The following is a 15,860-nucleotide window of genomic DNA, read 5'->3' as shown; positions in this document are numbered from 1 at the left end:
CAGGGAAGCCCTCCCCAGTAGTGGCTAATCTTTTTGTGTGTATAAAGACCCATTACGTGTGCGGGGAAAAGGTACTATTATGCTATATCTCACAGAGAAAACTATACGAAATAACAGAAAGATACTGCTCAGATTTAACAGAAGTTGACATTTTTCCATATTTGCTTTCTCTCTTTTGAAAGAATAAAGCTTTTCAGATACAGATTTTTAAGTCCTACTCCTCTCATCCTTCTCCTATCTCACCATACCCAGACACAGCAGTTTGTAAAATGACCATACTTGTTCTAGCCTTCCAAAATGGACTCTATGTTTAGCACAAAAACTACAGCCCCCATCCCCCAAATTTGTATTTTACTTAGTATTCATTAACAACAAAAAGACAAAAGCCCACAATGCATTGTGTAGTGTCCTTTAAAATAATTTGTATTATTAATCAATGATTTTTCAAATTTACACAGTAATCCTATTTGGGAAACACTGTTGATTCTGTCCACAGAAGAATATTACAGAGATTCACATAACCCGACCCAACCACTGCAATTTCCAGTGGTTTCTCCTTCCACTGAGCTTTTGTAGAGTTTAGTGTCTAGAAAGGCTCGTCTGGTTAAATGATGCCTTATCTCAAATCACAGAGGAGCACATGGAAACCTGCATGGAAGACACGTGTGGATATAAATAAGAACTGAAAGAGATTTAAGATTTAATCCATAAGTGAACTGAAATGGGATTTGCTTCCAAATAATACTGAGAAGGAGGGGGAGGAGAAGTACCTGAGAAACACAACTGGTGATGAACTGAGAACTGTTGAAGCTGGTGTTCGGTATATGGGGCTTCATTATTCTGCTTCAGCTTGTACTTTAAAAATTCTCCTCTATAAAAAGTAAAATGATTTAGCCTATAAGAAGTGAACTGGGACTTCCCTGGTGGTGCAGAGGTTAAGAATCCGCCTGCCAGTGCAGGGGACACGGGTTCGAGCCCTGGTCCGGGAAGATCCCACATGCCACGGAGCAACTACGCCCGTGCGCCACAACTGACTCCGTGAGCCACAACTACTGAGCCCGCGTGTCTACAGCCCATGCTCTGCAACAAGAGAAGCCACCGCAATGAGAAGCCCACACACTGCAACGAAGAGTAGCCCCTGCTCGCCGCAACTAGAGAAAGCCCATGTACAGCAATAAAGACCCAACGCAGCCAAGAATTAATTAATTTTTTTTAAAAAAAAGCGAACCGCCAAAATTACTAAGAGCAAACACACTTCCTGGGACATTCACTTCCAAAGCAGAAACTATGTAAATAGTATAATTACATATTATTTGTGTCAAAGAGCAGTATCTGAAGTGCTATTTGAATAACTTAGTTACCTATGTAAATTAAAACTGAACCAAGATTAGAAGCCAACATGTGACATGAGTAAACATATAACCTCCATCTAGGATGCTCTAAGTTACAAGCTTTAAGTCATTATTTCTATTTATTTTTCTTTTAGTAAGAAGAGAGGGGAATGCAATTTATGTGAAAAGAGAGGGGGTAGATGGTACAGATTTCAATGGACTTGTTAGGGAGAGCTTTGACAATCAGAAAAATCGGCATCTAAGAGGAAGCAAACATTTATGTTGTCAGCTAGTGGCATCATTCTGGGGAATGCATTTCCAATAATTGGATACATGGGTGATAAGGCCTAAGGTGGATGAGGGCAGCACTTAATACTGTCTACTGGGTCACCCCCAAAGTCACTTGAGTTTACATTCTGCGAGTGCTAAAGAATGGTGAGGTCTAGGTGCTAAAATCTGATTTTATTAACACCGAGGGGATGAGAAAATGAGAGGTTTTCCCCAATCCTTGTGCCAGCCTCAAAAAACTTTTAATCTAAATTTTTACAGACTATGGCTAACCAGAACACCTGGACGTACCCCTCAATCACTCTAATGCTTTTCTTTAGACTCAAATCCACAGGGATCAACCAGGTCACAACAACTCATGTGAAAAAAGTTTAGAAGAACAAAAGAAATGACCCACTTCTTAACCTGTCATAAAGGACTTTAAATTCTGGTAGAGTCCTTATATAATTCTAACCCTCGCTTAATAACGTTTCCTGAACAAACAAGACAGTATAAGAAGCATCTTCTTACAGCCATAAGGCTTGCTGGGAAGAAGGCAATGAGTCAACTCCGGTTTGCGTCCTTCTTGGATGAGGATCAAGTAAGAAGAGCGCTCTCCTAGAGAGTATCCTGGAATGGGGGCCATCCTTTGACAGAGTGTGTTGTATTTACAGTTTGAAATACTCTTTGGAGAGTTAGGCACACTTAAAAAGGAAGAGGAAAGGAAATTAATATTTACTGAGCACTCACTATGTACACTAGGAGTCATCACATTACTCCTCACAAGCGTACTGTAACACAGATATTACCATCTCCAGTTTGCAGATGAGGGAAACTTGATTCAGTGTTAGTAACCTGCCCAAGGCGACCAAGCCAAGAAGTGGCAGAAACAGGATCTGACCCAAACCCAATGGTAAAGCTCATTCTTTTCACTACAAACTGTGTGGACTAAAAGAAGTGGACACCTGAGGATCTCTTTCATAGAATTTAAAAACTAAAAGACAATAAAAAAGGGAAGACAAAAAAGAAGAGTTTACATTCTATATGGGGAAAAAATATTTCCAAATGTCTATCTGCGGAGATCTCTTAACAACTACTCCTCTTTGAAAAGGGGAAAGCATCCTACAGGATATGTGTACATACTAGGCATATGCAAAGAAAAAATGTACACTTACCATTGGTAGACAATAAAAACTGAGCAGCATTTTTCTGGGGTAACCACCTAATTTTGTTGATCTTTTCTTCTATTTCTAAACTTTTCAAGTAGTCAAACTCTGGTTCATGGCTCTGAAAGGTGCTGTAAACATTATATTCTCCTCTGCTATGAGACTGGATTTTGTTCTAAAATGGAAACAAAAATATTTGGACCAGTTGAGAAATATTTCAAATTAATCAAACATATAATCAATTCCAACAGACCCTGAATCTTATATATAATTATATTGTTTTTTATATTTAAAGGCTTTCAAGGAATAAATACAAATGCTTAAAAGAAAAAGAAAGGAAAAGCTAAATAAAGCCTAATAATTAGGCCCAATTCATAAGGAAAAGTGTTATTAAAATACGATCGTTTTGCTGATTACTTTACCTTTACACATGACATAGTACAGAGGACTACTGAGCATACATAACAAAAAGTAAAGATTAAATAAGAAAAGCTCATCAGGAACAGCTGGCTGAGGCACACCTTCTTTCTCTGCCCACTGTTTTAAGGATCAATTCTCTATCCTTTACTTAACATGATGTATTGTCCTCTTCCTTTCCCTTTCTCATGCCTGCCTTTAGGTCAATTCACTGCTGAAAAACTCTTTAAGAGAAGAGCTGTCATAAATGCAACAGCACATCTGACCCCGACCTCCCCCACCCAAGACCACAGTTACAGGGCTCTGTTACCCACTGAGCCCACATTCAGCAATACCCAGCAGGCCTCACCCCATGAACAACTGCATACCCTCCTTGAATTATCTTTCTTATATTATGAGCCTAGCACACACCAACGATTTATTTCACTTAGTATCAGTGTGAGTGAATATAATTTAAGCTATTGGATAAAGAGACTACCTGTGAAATTCTTCAGTTAACACTACCTTAGCAAAAATGAGAATTATAACCATGTTCAGAATTTTACCTTGTAATCCATCATCCCATAATCAAAAACCTTTCCACCAAAAACATTAAATGTCTAGTTCAAAAAACCAATGGAAAAATAGTTTAAAAGAAAGATATTATTTATAATCAACTGTTTTAAGTAAAAGTGAATTAGCAAATGAAATGTTTAAGATTACTTGATAATAAGAATGACCCGTTAGTCATTATTATTATTTCTCCTTATAAAAAGAAAACTTTATTGAATCATCATCTTGTAAGTGTATGTTTTGGGTTGTTTTTTTCCAGTAGCTTGATTATCTGGATTGATCATTCATGGCTACAGTTGTATGTGGGTCCTCTGACAGTAGTATCAATTATTACTGAGTGGGTTTGCCAATACTGAGAATGCAGAGCATACCATAGAACATAATCCACACTGGGGATATGGAAAGGGTAAAAATCAAACTCAGAACCTTGGTCTCATTACCATACTCTTACACCAAATCTGATAACCTAACCCATTTAATGTGTACACGCTAATATCTCACCAGAAGAAATTCCGTAAGTCTTCCATTGAAAGTTACTCAGTCTCTAAACGTTTGTCATGTTACTCTCCAAAAAAAGCTACAATATAATGCACTGTTTTTAACTTAAGCAAGAGACTACGGTACTATGTACACTAGGTCCCAGAGGTACAGAGAAATTTAATAACACAGAATCTCTGCCTTCCGGTAACTTGTGTGTGTGAAACTTTAGTCAAAAGTCGAAACCGGGCTTCCCTGGTGGCGCAGTGGTTGCAAGCCCGCCTGCCGATGCACGGGACAGCGGTTCGTGCCCCAGTCTGGGAGGATCCCACATGCCGCGGAGCGGCTGGGCCCGTGAGCCATGGCCGCTGAGCCTGCGCGTCCGGAGCCTGCGCTCTGCAGCGGGAGAGGCCACAACAGTGAGGCCCGCGTACCGCAAAAATAAATAAATAAATAAATAAAAATCTTTAAATAAAATGTACTTAATTAAATTGAGAAAAACTTGTGTGAAGTCAGATTTCTGGAGAGTTGCTCTCCGGAGAGCTAGATGCTACGTGAAAATTAGGAAATAAAATGTATAAAAAAAAAAAAAGGTCGAAATTAAGGTCCATATAATTCAGGTAAGCAAAACAAAGAGCCAAGGTAAGCAGGGCCAAGGTATATGCAGAAACTAGGTCTATCAGGGTCTGTATTTGATGATAAGGAAAAGAAAAGCACAACCATATAAAAATATTTTCTACAACAGAAAAATAACATCATCCTTAAGACTCAAGAATAACTACAAGGGTCTAAACATGATCTATTACATGATTCAGAAACAAAATCATTGGAGGTGTTTGGCCGTCTCAATGGATTGCAAGAAGCACTGTTTCTTTCTGACAGGAGAAAAAAAATATATATATATATATACATATATGTGTGTGTGTATACACACACACACACACACACACACCACACAAGGATAAACTTACAGCTGACAAGTTAGATACATGAGGCATGTGCACTCTCCTGAAACTATGTTAAAATTACAGTGAATGTTTAAAGACAATGGATAAGAACAAAAAAATAACAGCAGAGATGACAGCAGCAGTAACAAGTGAAAGACGTCATAAAACAGATGCCATAAAACAATGGCCGAATTAACGAACTGCAGAGCCGGACCCTAGCAGACAGTGGGATTTTCCCTAAAACGTGGGGAGGGATGTTTGCATTATAATGGTCACGACAGCACTGTTCTCTGCATGAACTAAGTACACTGAGCAAACGAAAAAAAGGAACATAATCCCATGTCCTCAACACTGTGCCACTCGAACAAGGCTGCGCGGCCGCTTCCCGCCTCGCGGCGCCACCGTTGCTGCTGTTGCTGCCGTGGCCGCCGCCAGGCCGCCTGCCCGGCTTGGCTCCGCCGCGCCCCGGCCGCGGCGTCTGGCCCGGATTCCGCGCCGGTAGGGCGCGGGCGGGGTCGGGGGCTGCGTAGCCGGCGCTGCCCGCCCGCCTCGAGTCCGCGTCCCGGGCCCGGGCGGCCGGCGAGCATGGAGAAGTACCTGCCGGAACTGATGGCGGGGAAGGACTCAGAAGAGACCTTGAGAAAAATGTCCATCCTTGGAAGAGGCTCCATGAGAGACAAGGCAAAGGAACACGAGTCGAGGAAAGAAAAGTGGAGAAGCAAAGTACTTGCACCTCAGTGATGCTCTCCATGTTCTGACTGAAGTGTGTGCCCCGCCAGCAGAAGCCTATGCCCGGATGGGACATGCTCTGGAGGAAATCGACAAGTTCCTCATTCCTGACTATAATGATGAAATCAGCAAGCACAGCTCCAGGAATTAACATACTTGAATGGTGGGTTCAGAAAATGCAGATGTACCAGTTGTTCGAGGGAAACCTACCTTGCCTACAAGAGGTGTACCAACCCCAGCAATAACCAGGGGAAGGGGAGGAGTCACGGCCCGGCCAGTGGGACTTCCGGGGGAGTCCTTTCCACCCGAGGGCCAGCGAGTCGAGGAAGAGCAAGAGGCGTCCCCCCAACTGGGTAGAGACCTCCACCGCCGCCCCCAACACGAGACCTATAGAGATTATGACTATGACAGTGGATATGGCACTGCTTATGATGCACAGAGTTATGATTCCTATGGTACAGCTATAGCGGCCCAGCCCAAAGTGGTGCTGATTACTATGATCATGGACACGGACTCATGAAGAGACTTACGATTCCTACGGGCCAGAGGAGTGGACTAACTCGACACAAGGCACCTTGGCGAGGACAGCAAAGGGCGTCTACAGAGACCAGCCATACAGCAGATACTGACTGTACTGTCTGATGCTGTGACACAGCCAGTCTCTACCAGTCCTGTATACTGTTCAAAGTAATTGTTTTCTATGAACAATCCCTCTTTAAAGAAATCAAAATGCTTAACATTTGAATGGATGGAATTTAAAATTACTTTGTTGAAACATCAACCTGGGCAGAAAAAAAAAAAAGACATGTAAAATTTTGTTATTTCCAGTCTGTATATGAAAAAATAGGTCATCAAAAGGAAAAAAAATAACTTCGATTAACTAGTGTTAAACAAAAAAGATAGGTTTACTAAATATGTTAATCCATCCTTTTAACATAAGCCTCACCTTTCATTTTAAAGGTTTCCATAGAAATTTAGTTATTTTATCTTTCAGCCACATGCTAGTTTTTTTTTTCCTCTTGCCAACGTAAAAAGGGAAGCCAATTACAAGTGCAAATAATGTGGTATTCTTTTATAACTCAAGTCTTGAAATGTTCTGTAGTGTTAAGCAAAGTCTCCTCTTGCTTGATACTAAATAAACTTTTGAAAGAAGAAAAAAAGTCAAAGAAGGCTATTTTATTTTTGTTTTTAAAACTCTCCTACAATCAGAGAGCATCATGATACATTCCAGAATGCTTCATATATTTGGGTTATTCTTGCACAGCTTTCCAGATTCTATTTTTTTAACCACACAATCTATTTATGTGAAATCTTCTTAATGAATTTAGAAATGCTTCATCCCAACACCTGTAATAGTATCTGGCATACAACAGGCATTCAATAAAAATTTTCTAAATGAACAAAAATAAAAGCAAAAAGAATGAATAAAAGGTGGCACTAGTATGGTAAAGGGAAGCTGGAATTAACCTGGCAAATGGAGTATTGTGCAGAAATTAGGAAGAATGGGTTAGATGCACACACAGCAAGACAGAAGGTTCTGGAAAACACAGCTCTTAGTGATAAAGTAGGACACAGAATGAGGTGCAAGACATAGTATTCTTCACATACATTAAAAAACACAGTCCACAAAACAAAAACAAAATCACACACTTCAACATGGACACAAACAGAAGCCACAAATACATAAAGGATACTATATCATGATCAAGTTTTAAAGCCACAATGAAGACAGTGTGGTACTCACACGAGAACTGACAAATATACCAATGGAGTAAGAACAGATGGCCCAGAAACAGGCCTGAATTTGGACAAAGTGGCACTGCTGAGCCAGGATGGTCTTCTCACTAAATAGCTTTTGGTTAATTGGCTATTCATGTATAATAAAACAAACCCTGACCCCTACTACACCTCAAGCCACTCATGTAAACTGATTCCAGGTGAATCAGAAATATAAATGTGAATATGTCGAGTACAACACTGTCCAAGAGAGCGTTCCGCATACAGTCTGTATCTGTGCTGTCCCACATGGTAGCCACTAGCCACACGTGGTTACTGAGCACCAGGAATGTAGCTACTGTGACTAAGGAAGTGAACTTCAAATTTTACTTAATTAAAATTTAAATAGCCACAGGGATCTACTAACTACCATACTAGAGAGCACAGATCTAAAAGATAACAGAAATGTAGATCTTCCTGGACCTCGGGGTAGAGAAGTATTTCTTATACAGGACAGAAAAAGCAGTTAAGTCTAGAGAAAACATTGATAAACTGAATTATATTAATATTAATAACCTCTATTTGTCAAAAGATACCATTCAGAAAAAATGAAAAGGTAAGTCACAGAATGGAAGATAGATACTTCCAACAAATACAACTGACAAAGGGTTCATATATTCAAAAAGTGCAAAAAGCCTACAAATCAATAAGAAAAATTGAAAACAAGTAGAAAACAAGTAAGTGCAAGAGATATTAGTAGGCACTTCACAAAAGATGATATCCAATGGCCAATAAACACATAAAAGATGCTGAACCTTGGCGTTAATCAAGAAAAGTACAAATTAAAACCACCATAAGATACCCTCATAACCTCCGAATGTTTAAATTTTAAAATGACTGACAATACGAAGCATTGGCAAAGATGTGGAACAGCCAGAATTTTCATATATTGTTCATGAGAATAAAATTGGCAGAACCAGTTTTTACTGTGTTGTCTACTAAAACTAAATGCCTACCCCCCATGACATGACAATTTCATGCACGACAATGTGCACCAAAAAATCTGATCAAGAATGTTCACAGCAGCATTATTAAGCCATGAACGGAAACAACCAAAATGTCTGCATCTATCTATATCAGAATGGACAAACTGTGGTACAGTTTTACAAAAGAACATTATATAGCAATGAAAGTGAGCAAATTATTACACAAACATAAACTGAGCAAAAAGGCCAGACATAAAATACTTACTGTAGATTCCATTTATAAAAAGTTCTATGACTACAAGCCAAACTAAGTGTTAGAAGACAGGCTTACAAGGGGAGGAAAGAGAAAGGAATGACTGGTAAGGGGAATGAGAAGGGTTAAAGGAAGGATGGGAAGTTCTGTGTGTGATAATCCACTAGTGTTTTGTGCACTTTTCTGTGTATCTTTCAATAGAGCTTTAAAACAAATACAGCATACAAACCGTGCAGCCACTTTGAAAATTGTATGGGCATTCCTCCAAAAAAATAAAAAATAGGGTTTCTCTGGTGACGCAGTAATCCGCCTGCCAATGCAGGGGACACAGGTTCGAGCCCTGGTCCGGGAAGATCCCACATGCTGCGGAGCAACTAAGCCCGTCCACCACAACTACTGAGCCTATGTGCCACAACTACTGAGCCCTCGTGCCACAACTACTGAAGCCCGTGCGCCTAAAGCCCGTGCTCCGCAACAAGAGAAGCAACCGCAATGAGACGCCTGCGCACTGCAACAAAGAGTAGCCCCTGCTCACCGCAAGTAGAGAAAGCCCATGCACAGCAACGAAGACCCAGCGCAGCCAAAAATAAATAAATTTATTTTATTTTATTTTTTTAAAAAGGGACTTCCCTAGCGTTTCAGTGGTTAAGACTCCATGTTTCCACTCCAGCGGGTACAGGTTCAATCCCCTGTCAGGGAACTAAGATCCTGCATGCCACGAGGCACAGATGGGGGGGGCGGGGGGGGGAAGAACTACCATATGATCCAGCAATCTGGTATATATCCAAAATAATTGAAAACAGAATCTCAAATGAGATTATTCACAATAGCTAAGAAGTGGAAACAACCTAAATGTCCATCGACTGATAAATGAATAAAGAAAATGTGGTGTGTGTGTGTGTATAATATACATTTAATGGAATAGCCTTAAAAAAAAGGAACTCCTGTCATAGGCTACAACATGGATGAACCTTAAGGACATTATGCCAAGTGAAATAAGCCAGTCAAAAATGACAAATACTGCATAATTCCACTTATACGGGGTATCTAAAATAGTCAACCTCATAGAAACAGAAAGGAGAATGGTGACTGCCAGGGACTGGAGGGAGAAAGAAGGAAGTTGCTGTTCGGTGGGTACCGAGTTTCAGTTATGCAGAACTGGGGGGTTCTGTTGCATAACAATGTATATGTGGTTGGCAAAACTGTATTGTACACATGGATAGTTTGCCACAATTAAATAACAGCACACAAAAACAAAATAAAAATTATAAGAACACATTCAAATGGTTATCTATGAAGGGCGAGGTGCATGGGAGAATGGGAGCACATTATGCAAATAAAAGTTAATGTACGTTTGACTACACACGGGCATGCACGTGTTTGTTGACTTAAAGAAAGGGCCTCGCCATGATCTATAATGGTAGTGTCATGAACTCAAGTATGCCCCTGAGGTTCAGACAAACCAAAACAGAATATAAAACAGCAGTAAAATCCAATGATGTCTGAGCCAAACAAACATTTGGAAAGGGAATTAGAACTTCACTTCTTACACAAAAATAAATTCCAGAGGGAATAATTAAATATTTAAAAGTAAATAAAAGCAGCCAAAACAAAGTACAATGGCAAATTTATATATAATTCTGAAGTGAAAAAGAGCTTCTAAGTATAAAAATGAAAGCAAAGGGCAGAGAAAGGTGGACGTCTGTCTGACTAGGTAAGAATATTTAAAGGTTAAAAAAAAGTATACTGGGGAGAAAAGTGCATCTTAAGACAACAGGTTACTATCTTTCATGTGTAAAAGATCCTTAAAAATAATTAGGAAAAATATTAACACCCTCCTCTGAAAGATGAAAAGGTCATTTACCTAAAAAATGATCAGCAGATATATGTATAACTACTCATCATCATTAGTATTCAAAATTAAGGAATAATGTTTTGCCTTTAAACCGATGAAGAATAAGAAAACATGATAATGACCACTGTTTTAATGATGAGAATATGGACAAAGTCATACACTACTGAGAGAAGTATAAATTTACACAGCTTTTCTGGAGGATAATTTGTCCATACTTATTGAAAGCCTTAAAAAGGTACTCAACAATTCCACACTTCAAAGTATAACCTAATGAAAAACAATGATGCAGAGATGTATGAACAACTTAATGCATAAACAACCTAAGTCAAGTAAATTATGAAATGCTATAGAGCCAATTTAATTCATATGGAGATCAATGTTTCTCAACCATGTTAATTTATGTGCAATGCTTCCTTGCTAATACCTTCTGCAGATTCCACAAGCTACATGTTTGTTAAACTGTGTCATTTAAGTTATAAAGACAGACTATGTTCTTCCAAATGACACATGCACTTCTTTCCACTCCAGGTTTGCTATAGTCTCTTCACTTCCCTGACTGAGACTGAGATTAATGCGAGAAAACATTAGAAGTTACAGAATGATACATACAACATGATACTTTTTCTACAAAACAAAATAGAGCCCCAGAATAAACACAGATACGTAAATTGATCTTTATTCATGTGATGGGATGATTTTGGATTTTTATCTTATTCTTTGTGGAAATGATACACAGTTTTCATATTTTCCACGATAAACATATTAAGAATAATCAAGAGTTAAAAATGACTTCTTTGAAGGAACATCTCTTGACGTTCTATAACAGCTAATTCTAAATATATAAAAAACTGCCTTGTGTTTTTACTAACTTCCTCTGCCTTAAATGAAACTCTGTGAAAATACAGAAAATATTTACTTTGCTCCTAGACCAACACATCAAAATTTTTAGAAAACATTAAATGTATTTTCCTTTGATCACATAAAAATGAGAAAAAAAGGACATTTTTTAATCTTCCAAATAGAACACTATGAAAACTTACTGTTTTTTAATGCTCCTTTAATCCTATGACTTGTTAGAGACAACCATTTGTTTTATATTTCAAAATATAGTTGACCCTTGAACAACATGGGGGTTATGGGTGCCAAGTCTCTCTGCACAGTGGTAAGTCCACATATAGCTCGTACTTGGCCCTCTGGCCCTCGGCTGTGGATTCAACCAACCATGAATCATGTAGTACTGCAGCATTTACTACTGAAAATAATCCATGTGTAAGTGGACCCACGCACTTCGAACCTGTGTTATTCAAGGGTCACCTACAGTTAGTTTAAAGAGTTTTTGAGTCTTGTGAAACAGCAATTCAGGGACAGTGACAGAAATGGTACAAAACAAAATCAATTCATATCAGATAACAAACCACTATCAATGCATTCAGCAACCTAGGGGAATTTTCTTGAATAAAGCAAAATACAAGATGGTGTAAACATAAAACAAACAAAAAAATTTCAAACTTTTTCCAAGCTGATCACAGTGGTGGTAGTTAAAATACCTGAAGATTTTACAGGATCCTATTAAATTATATCCAATAGTAATAAGCTAATGCTCATTTACTGAGTGCTTATTATGTACTATGCTAATCAATATGTAATCTAGAAGAATGTCAGTCATAATTTCCTATTTACAAAACTACAACATAGTGGGAGAGATAAAAAGGATGCCTGGTTGAATCAATTAGAAACTCAAATCAAGTGGTATTATTCTTTACCTACGGTAGTCAAATAAAATTTAAAGAAAATGTCTTAAGTTACAATTAATATACAGTTGATCCTTGAACAACGCGGGTTTGAACTGTGCAGGACCACTCTTATATGGATATTTTTCAATAGTAAATATGACAGTACCACAAATCAGCAGATGTGGAGGGCTGACCATAAATTATATAGGGATTAACGCCATGTAGTTCAAGGGTTAACTGTAATGCTTTAAAATGTTATAAAATCTAAAATAGTTAATGTGCTATTATTCAGATTATCTAACTACCCAGAATAATTTATTTCTAAACCATGACACAGAATAAGAGCAGGGCATAGAGCAAATAATTTTAATTACTGGGAATATTAAGAGGTAAACTGAAACTAGAAATCTGGATAATAGATGGCTGAACAAGAGGGGTGGCTGGATGAATGAATAAATACAAATGAGAACTAGAACCCAGGTCTTTAAACTCTCAGGTCTTTCAAACTCATTCCAACTTTTCCCTCTCTAAGCCTCTACAGAGAAAACATCAGACCTTAATGGCTACTATTAAAAAGTCTGATGATAAGTACTTTTCTCATTACTATAAAGTTAATGAAACTGATTTTCTTGTGTGATTTATACCACTTAGGCTCATTACTTAGAGGAGTAAGATTTTTTTCATTGTGGATGTTCATCCAAATTTATACAGAATTCGCTTTTTTTTTAACCCACTTGACTAGCTGTGTGATCTTAGAGAAGACATTTATCTTTGCTAAATCTCAATTCATTTATAAATCTGTAATAAATTGAGACATAGTAAGTGTGCGTAACATCTTCGTTATTTTACTGTTAAGATTAATACGATTTAGGGAGCTTGGCAGAGGGTCTGGCATATAAACTGTTGTTACTATACCCATGTCAGAATGGGAAAAGCAATGGACAGGGAATCGGGATATAAGGGTTCTAGAGCAAGGGTTCACTTTTTGCTCACTGTACAACTTTCCACGAGTAAACCTGCTGTCTGAGCTCCCCAGTTTCTTTATTGGTAAAAAGAGACTGCATTACCAGAGGTTACAAATTTGGGCCCCACAGACTACTCAACTCCCAAGGGTCCATGGGATTTTATAAACTCAGATGTGGTAGAAATTTACATGTTATTTTTACTAATCTCTAGCTGAAATTCAGCCTTTCTTTCAATTATGGATGTAGCAGCAGGCCACAGTATTAGCAATACCATGACTTTGTCACTATAGAAATGACATGTTTTAAAATCACACTTAAGCTGTTAGTCACAAAAAAACACATATTGCTCAAAAATAAGTGTTTTTAATAAATTGAAAAATATATTTCAGTAGTTTCCTTCACAATCCTATGTATTTTATGCAATTAAAACATTCTTGAGAAGTCCACAGACTTTACCAGGCTACTGAAGGAAGCTATGGCACAGAAAGAGTTAAGAACCCCTGCAAACCCTATAAATTTTAGCTCTTAATTTCTATGAACACACCACATACATATAAAGTTCAAAACAGGCAAAACAAATTCACAGTTAGTTCGGGATAGGGGGATAGTAGTGACAGGACAGAGAGGCTTCTGGAGTGCCAGTAATATCCCATTTCTTGACCCAGATGATAGTTACACAAATGTATTTGTTGTGAAAATTCATAGAACTGTACACATATAATTCTATGCATTTTTCTATATGCATGATCTACCTTGGAAAAACAGTTTAAACATATTTTTAGATAAGATAAAATTGAAGCTGTTATTTTGGAGCTTTTATCATTATCCTGGTATTGGAATGCAGTCAATTTTAATTTTCTATCAGGTTAAGTCCCCAAAGGAGTTTATTATTAATTAATTAATTAATTAATTAAAAAAGAGGAAAAGTGATGGTGTCTCTGGCTTCCAGAAATTCTGATTTGGTCGTTTTGAAGTGCAATCTAGGAATGTGCATTTTAACATTCTGGTTAAAATTTTTAGGTGGTTAGGTGCACTTTTAGGTGATTCTAACATTTTGTACTCTGAAAGCAAAACCTTAGATTAAAAAATTGAATGAAAAATGAAGACAGGTAAAGCCTGGTAGCTTAGAAAAGGAAGCTTATTTTATAGATATTTTGATTTGGAAGAAACCACAGTGGTAGTATTTTCTTGAACTTCTCATATTCTTTCCACAATATTCCTGACAGATGGGCATCCAATTCTTGAGTACTTATTTCCATATACAAAATAAACTAATCTCTTCTTCCACATGAATCCCTAAGTTACAAGACTCTTTGTAGTCTCTTCTTCTCCTGGCTTTACAGCCTTAGTCCCTTCAACCATTCCTCTCCAATGTTTCTAAATCTGCTAGTCTGTTTGGCGCACAGTAAGTACTATGTTAAGTGAACGGTGCCGCATCACTCTAAAACAGTAGGATCTGTCCCTTCACTTAAACAACAAACCAAACCAAGCCCTTTGTAGAAACGATATTGAATTCTGTTAAACCACATCTTGATTTTGAGTCACATTCCAGTCTTTCCAAATAATTCAGAAAGGGAATACAAACATATTAACAATACTATCCATCTTTTGAGATAAGCACACTAAGCTTTCTTCTATACTCTGTTAAGGAGTTTTGGGAATACCACATTAAGAACAAAAAAATGAGAAAGAAATCCTAGAAAGTAAACAGCAGTCATAGAAAACAGAAAACAAATGCTGCATAACAATCTAGAAAGAAATCAGAAAGGAACCACCTCTCTGCTCACTTTTCTCCTTAACTGTCCCTTAAAAATATCAATCCTCCCGCAACACTTTAGCTTATCATGTATATCAAAAAGCCTCAGAGGAACGTGAAGAAGTTCTGAGCAATCCAAAGCCAACAGGAAACCAACCACTTCAACAACTGCTGATCATCTAATATGAGCACCCATAGAAACAAAGATCCCTTAAAAACTACGGAACACCACAACATAACAGCTGCATGGAATCTCCCTCCAAATTATCATTATCACAAGGAATGTATCGCACCATCCACTTTGTCGTCAAAAGCCATTATATACAAGCTGTAAAAATTAGTAAGATGGGTCAGTTATTTCAGGACATGCTATAAAGAACACTGGATTAGACTCAAAATTTTGGACTCTGACCATGTGATGCACATGATGCCTAAAATCGATTTACCCTTGTGCCTCAACTTCCCTCCACGCCCTGCTTCTATCACAGAGATTCTGTCAAACAGAAAACTATTCACAACAAACACATGAAAGGATGCTCAACATCATTAATCATTAGAGAAATGCAAATCAAAACGACAATGAGATATCATCTCACACCGGTCAGATTGGCCATCATCAAAAACTCTAGAAACAATAAATGCTGGAGAGCGTGTGGAGAAAAGGGAACACTCTTGCACTGCTGGTGGGAATGTAAATTGATACAGCCACT

At 38.0% G+C, this 15,860-nt stretch overlaps 1 protein-coding gene and 1 pseudogene across 9 annotated transcripts in view; one reads left to right on the top strand and one right to left on the bottom strand.

The window, feature by feature from the left end:
• The window catches only part of PPP2R2A (protein phosphatase 2 regulatory subunit Balpha), an 87,041-nt gene that overhangs the window by 13,614 nt on the left and 57,567 nt on the right, over positions 1-15,860 (bottom strand). For 8 of the 9 annotated variants that reach the window (XM_028494202.2, XM_055087334.1, XM_055087336.1 and 5 more), the window contains one exon: positions 2,774-2,939. In XM_028494202.2, coding sequence (XP_028350003.1) covers positions 2,774-2,939 — 166 coding nt within the window. Of the gene's footprint in view, positions 1-2,129; positions 2,303-2,773; positions 2,940-15,860 lie in introns of those variants that run through there. The other variant, XM_028494204.2, reaches the window with a different exon arrangement.
• On the top strand, positions 5,497-9,522 carry LOC102993213 (KH domain-containing, RNA-binding, signal transduction-associated protein 3-like; annotated as a pseudogene).

The sequence above is a fragment of the Physeter macrocephalus genome, chromosome 9 (genome assembly GCF_002837175.3).
Source record: "Physeter macrocephalus isolate SW-GA chromosome 9, ASM283717v5, whole genome shotgun sequence".
Taxonomy (NCBI): Eukaryota; Metazoa; Chordata; class Mammalia; order Artiodactyla; family Physeteridae; genus Physeter; species Physeter macrocephalus.
This window is presented reverse-complemented; position numbering and strand designations above follow the sequence as displayed.